At 33.9% G+C, this 6,451-nt stretch overlaps 1 protein-coding gene across 1 annotated transcript; it reads left to right on the top strand.

The window, feature by feature from the left end:
• The first annotated feature begins 389 nt into the window (after window positions 1–389).
• On the top strand, window positions 390–2,056 carry zgc:172270 (uncharacterized protein LOC100136849 homolog). Its single transcript, XM_038272990.1, has 4 exons — window positions 390–500; window positions 576–811; window positions 1,011–1,198; window positions 1,656–2,056. Exons 2-4 carry the CDS (start codon window positions 584–586, stop codon window positions 1,804–1,806), a joined length of 567 nt encoding a protein of 188 aa, XP_038128918.1. The 5' UTR covers window positions 390–500; window positions 576–583; the 3' UTR covers window positions 1,807–2,056.
• The last annotated feature ends 4,395 nt before the right edge of the window (window positions 2,057–6,451 follow it).

The following is a 6,451-nucleotide window of genomic DNA, read 5'->3' as shown; positions in this document are numbered from 1 at the left end:
TACTTTTCTTTGATTTGTTAAACTTTCTGAAGACCATGTGTCACCTAGCTTCATTTCAAAAGTGGCCATTAAAGCACAACAGTATATCAATCCCTTTATATTTCATTTCTCACTGCTAAAGCAGTGGAGCTCCTTTAGCCACCACAAGGGGGCAGTATTATCTTGCAGTTAAGGTCCCTGTCCTTACTTCTTGAACCAATGAATAGATAAAAAGCAATCTGAGAAATGAATAATTTACAAGTTTTGTCAAATACCTCACCATTGCTTCATTACTTGTGTTGTGTATTTTTTTTTTCTTTTCATGTTTATTTACATTTATTCTACAGTATTGCAAACAGAGCCATGATCATGTTTGAAGTATTTATATCCTCCTCAACCACTTCTTTCCTCCCCACAGCAGAGGAAAATGATCTTCCCTTGAAATACCAACTGCAAATACCATCCGCGTCACTGTAACGTTCCCAATATAACCTCAGCACTCAGCCAGCTGGAAGGGTCTGGTCAGTGGCCTTCTGTTGGGGCTGCTGGGGTGGTGACAGGCGACCCTTTTACTCTCTTTTTCTCAAATTCCTCAGGTGTTTAAATGGAAACTATGAAGAAAGGTGAAGATTCAGAGGAAGTGGAGATTGATCTTGGTGATTCGAGTAACCCTGAAGAGTCAGAAGATGGGGAGGAACCTCAGACGTTATGGAGAGCCCAGCCCTCTCTGGATGAGGAGGAGAACATTCATACCTCCACAATGGTGGAAATCAGTGATACCAAACCTCTGATTAATTCAAGGGACCCACGAGGAATTAATGATTGCCTGAAGGTAAAACGTCTTATGCAATAACTAAATCAACCTTACTTAAATGGGTGCTTTTATGCATTTGTGATGTATATAAATGACTTTATTAGATTAACTATGTCATTTCTTGACTGATTGCATTCTATTGTATTTTCTGTAATTTATAAAGCCCTCTATGAGCATTAAATGTATAAATGATTGAATTATTCTTTGTGTCTTCAAGGTGGGTTTTGAGGACGTGATAGCTGAGCCGCCATCTGTACGTAGTGGAGACAGGGTGTGGATCTGGAGCAATGCCTTCTTTGAAGTGTCCAGGATATGGATTTACAGGATAGTCACTGTGATTCTGGCCATTCCCATGTCAGTTGTCTCTGGGCTTCTGTTTGCCATCCTCAACTGTTTCCACATTTGGTAGGTTTAAATTTCTCTTCATGCTTAAGATATATTTTTCATGTTATAACATCACTTATTGCTAGTTAAAGTGAAAAATATTCATAAAATAAGGAAGAGACAAATCAAACCTACAGGACTGTGACAAAGCACTTACACACTAGTTGATTTTTAACACAAGCACTTATTATGAAAATAATTATATAATTTAATAAGGCAATTCTGATGATTTTGTCTTTTAATTAATAGATATATAAAAATATGTAATTGTTATTTGAAAACTTGAGCTAAAGACTGAATAAAAACAGCAGAAATATGTAAGGCGGTCAGTGCTTTAACAAAGCACTGTAATTAGGGGTTTCATTTGTGTGTTATTAGATAATTATTTTAAATTATTCTATAACAAGAGACAAACAGTTTTCTTTTAAAGTTTAGATAACTAACTATGGAGTGTTTGTGTTTTCTTTTTCTGTGACAGGATGGTCCGCCCCTGCATTCATTGTGTCCTCATTGGTACTCGCTGGCTACAGAGCTTCTGGAACATCGTGCTGCATGTTACTATGGTCCCATTCCTAACAAGCGCAGGAAAATGTTGTGGAGGTTTAGGTATACACCTGGCCAAAGAATGACCTGAGAAGCATTTTTAGACTGAATTTGTTGATGATGTGGAAAGCAAGGCTCTCTTCATGTGGACTAAAACATGGAAAGCACTGACTTTTAATTTTTTAATAAAAAGCATATATAGGATGTTTGGCAAGGGCAATCATTCCCCATGCTATATTGGAACATGTTTTATTGGATTTAACTATAACTTTGTGTTAATTAGTAAATGCGGGAAAAATGGGTTTTAATGTTTTCTAATAAATGTACATATAAAGATGTGGTGTGAGTGAGTTAATTTAGCCTCAGGAGCAAATACTTTATAACACCATCTTCCACCTCATAGCTTTAATTCTATGTCAACATTAATTTGTTTCTAAGACATGCAAAGGTGTGTTTTTTGGCTTTTTTCAGAGCTTCCCTTCCATTGCATGTTTGTCGTTCTTTTAATTTGAGCAGGTAAATAGGATGATCTGTCAGAAAATTCAAGTTTATACACTTGAAAAAAATAATGAAGCTGTTTTTTTCAATTTTAAACATCCTAATAAACTGGCAAATGGAACAATCTGCTAAATTAGGGGAAATACACTAATTTCTAGCAAAAAATTATTAATATTTTAATTTTTTGCAGTGCAGATATCCTTCTTCCTTTCAAGTCTTACTCTACTTTATAGCGAAGCCCAAACAGAGCAATCTTGCTGTAGGATCCTGACAACATGACTTTGTTTTCAACTTGAGGACGGTATGTTTAGACTAATGTAAAGTGTTAGTCTTCTACATTATGTGAAAGAAGAGGTTAGACATATCCATGATTTGGTCTCATTTGACCATCTCACTTTCTTCTGCATATTTTTTATGCTTTTATGCTGTTTTTTTTTTACATTACATTATGCAATGTATTAAGCATATTTCTTTTGATTTTCTTCCAACAATGTTTTTCAATATTTGAAAAACACTGATATTTGCAGAGTACAAAACAGAGTATTTACCTGTTAACATATTCTCCTATTTATAATCTGGCTATCCGCAGGTTCTGCAAAATCATTTATTGCATCACTTTCTTTTATTAGATCTGCATTTTACATTTGTTTTTGTATAAAACCTGAAGTGCTGTGCACTATGTTTAAATTTGGGGTAGCGCTATATGACCAAACTTGTTTAAAAATTGACAGAAACTTTGTCCCTGAGCTGTCTTCGGCGTTCCCCGGTCTTCATGAGGATGTTTGTATAACCTAAAGAACCCTTTGAGGTTTTCACTGCGCAAAACTAAAATAACGTCATACAGATGGATGTTATTGACTAGTTTTACAGACAGCTAATTTCACTTAATGTTATTTAGGGATGTCAGAGTAAGTGGGTAGAATACATATGAGCACAGCCCTTTATTAGATTATATTTGTAAAATTAGTTTGAAACTATTGTATAATTTAACTTTACATCAATTTAAATATAAATCACATCAACACATAAAATTTAATTCAGATACAATGACATTTTTGCGTTAATTAGACAAAGTATAAAACGGTTAAAAGGGGATAAATAGCTTGGTAAAGTATGATACATTTTTAGTGAGGGTTGAGAATGTGAAAAATGCTCATCTTAGATACTCATGTAGTTTATGCACAGAGACAAACTCTAAAATTTATGCTCAGAAAGAGAAATCATTTTAACGAGTCTACTTATAAATCTAACTATACTATCTTTTTGCCTTTTTTTCAGCCCATTAAAGCCTTTAATCCATCTTCATTTAGCTTTGATTAGATTCAGTAAGTGTCTAATTAGCCTTCACTCAATCTGGAATTTTATTTACTGACAATACATAAACTTCAAGCTAGGAATCAAGATGTTTGCTATTATAGGATGTTTTTTTTTTTTTCATTAGACAGCTTTCTGGGCCCTATCAGTTCTACCAAGTTCTACTGTACTTTATCTCAAAGTATAAGACAATTAATTATATACGATATATATATTGCGACTATGTATTGTTGATTTTAATAGTGTCATTATACATATTTATTTTATATCCTTTTCCCAAAGAAAGAAACAGGAAACTTTCTTTTGTATGATGGATTGTGTGGCAGTAGAGACATTCTTTGATGTAAACCTTCCACTGATGCAAAAATATAAGGTCTTCCTGCAGAACTCCAAGATTAAAACACTCAAATATGCAGTTGGAACGTTTTCAAGCTAAAAACAGATTAAATTGCTTTATGCAGTCATTCTTACTTTAAGCTCCACTTCAGGGACTTCGCATCTATTAAGTGTAGACAACGGGGCATCCAAATCCTTATGATGATGGGAATTCCCCGATTTAGCAGACTGGTAAGACTGAGCCGAGGGTCATCCTCTTAAGGTTGAGGTTTAATCATTGATCCTTTGACAGGGCACGCATTTTTGCAACATTAATTTTGTTTCACCATCCCGTTACACTGCAGCAGTGCCTGTTTTTGTATTTAATCAACCATTTACAGACACATGATGTTAGAAAATGCATTATTTTGTTGCTATAAGCTTCAGAGCTATGCTTGTTATACATAGTAAGGAATAAATCATTTGCTGACCCCCTCATGAACCCAGTCCACCATGGCCATGTAACAAAAGTCAGTTTTCTGTCCAAAATAAGACATGGACTATGTATATCCCCCATAAATAAAATACATTTCTCAGTTACTTTTTATTGAATCAGATAATAAAAATGCAAATAATGCACAGTTGCAGTTCATTTTTACTGTTTTTATTGATGATTAAAATAGAAACTGAAATAAGCTATTTTGCTTTGCTTAATAAAACCCTTTAAAGTTATTTGATGTGTATGTAAGTACTAGGCAAAGGTTAGAAAATCCTAATTTTTCTCTCAACATTTTAAAAATTTTCTTAAAGTGCATTTAATGTTAGATTAGAACTAGAAAGATGCCAAGAATGTGAAATAAATACCTGAAGCAAAATGTGTTTAATACAAACAAAAATAATTTAACACAATTTAATGGATATTACATTGGTATAAACTGTAAATGCCTTCCTCAATGAAGAAAAAAACAGAAAATAAACAAAAACCAGAGAATTTGATGCTGTATTTAGTTGTTGGCAGAAACTATTTAACTGTTCCCAACTTTGTGTGACTACATGTACCTTTTCAACTGTGTCTTGCTCTCATTTTAGATTGTTGTATTAAACTTTTTGCTGGATTTTACCTCATTTTGTAGCTGCCAGAATATCGGTAGGTTCTGGATTCAAACAAGGGTGCTAGATATCAGTATGACCTAATAATGTGTTAATTGCATACATCTTTACCTAAGTGTGATGCTCAGAAGAAATATGAATTTCTCTGAATATTTATCAGAGTTTCTGGACTATGCTTGTTTTTTGTTGTTGTTTGTTTGTTTTGGATTTCTAAATAGGTAAAATGGTGTTAAAGCAGTCCAGGACCGGTTGGCTTTAAATACTTACAGTATTTCTGTAATATGAACTTCCCCTTTATTTAATAGAGCAACTGCATGTAACAGGTCCAGCCAGGGGATTGCTTCTTGGTACAAAAATATATGGTCTAGATTCTTGGTCTTTTCTATTTTGGCAAATCTGGTTAATGAAAGTAATAGAATCCATTTTCAACACATACAGTTTAATTGAAATTAGGCAACTCTTTTTTTTAATTTTAAGATGGCTTCAGAGTGGTTAAATAGTATCACCTCATGACTCTATCCTTTGAATCTGCAGGTTCTTGAGGTAGTTGAGATTAAAAACTAAGTCAAGGCCAAATCATTGAAAATATTCATGGCTGTATGTATTTTTCTTTGCATTGAATTATATGCTTTCTCATGTTCATCTAATTTGAGATAAAATTTGAGAGATCTTCAAACAGGAATCACAGCTGTTGTGCCAATATTTTGACAAATGTTGGAGCCAGATAAACAGAATTCATTCCCTCCTTGGTCCTGATATTTTCTCCTGGCACAACCCTGGTCTCGACTACTGGATTGAGATGTACCTTTTGAGAAGGTTTTGGTCTGCTTCCAAAAGGCTGTGGTGCTCTATGCTTTTGGATAATACTAGCATTGAATGCAGCACTGAAATCACATACCTATCCGCCTTCTGTTGCTCAGTAACGCTGCTGTCAACATGTTGTGGGCTCCTTCGGCTCACAGGACACATTAAATTATGCACTTGAGAGATTAGAAATAAAACATCTCAAAATCTGTGGAGAATGAACTGCTCTTCACATTCAACATGAACTTGCAGCTGTAATAGCAGCACAAAGGTGCAATGCCAAATTGCCATATACTTTCCTTCATTATCAGTCTGTGCTATGTCTCAGTGTGCAATGATCCTCTCACAGACGTCGCTTTTTTTTTTTTTTTTTTTTACAAGTTATGTTAGTTGCAAAAAGTAAGACATGAAAGCAACAGCACCATTGCACATGTTACAAAGAATGAAATAGAAGGTCATTATTTTCATTTAAATTCATATTTGGATATCAAGTTCTATACAAACATACAAACAAAGAAAGAGACCATCCTAAAAAAAATTCAAAATATTATGTTACTTTAAAAGACAAATAAAATCCAATATTGAATGTATTTTGAATGTGAAAACATATTAACTTTTCAGTACTCTATTGAAATTAACCTGATGTACTAATGTGCATTGTACAAATAACTATATGAATTTGGTGTGATA

The sequence above is a fragment of the Cyprinodon tularosa genome, unplaced genomic scaffold (assembly GCF_016077235.1).
Source record: "Cyprinodon tularosa strain WSP-4 unplaced genomic scaffold, ASM1607723v1 ctg85, whole genome shotgun sequence".
NCBI lineage: Eukaryota > Metazoa > Chordata > Actinopteri > Cyprinodontiformes > Cyprinodontidae > Cyprinodon > Cyprinodon tularosa.
The sequence above is the reverse complement of the archived record's forward strand: the minus strand, read 5'-3'. Positions and strand labels throughout refer to the sequence as shown.

Coding starts and splice junctions, on each gene's coding strand:
- zgc:172270 (XM_038272990.1), top strand. CDS start 584: ATGGAAACTATGAAGAAAGGTGAAGATTCAGAGGAAGTGGAGATTGAT. Junction 812..1,010: donor GAATTAATGATTGCCTGAAG/GTAAAACGTCTT, acceptor TGTGTCTTCAAG/GTGGGTTTTGAGGACGTGAT. Junction 1,199..1,655: donor CTCAACTGTTTCCACATTTG/GTAGGTTTAAAT, acceptor TTTCTGTGACAG/GATGGTCCGCCCCTGCATTC.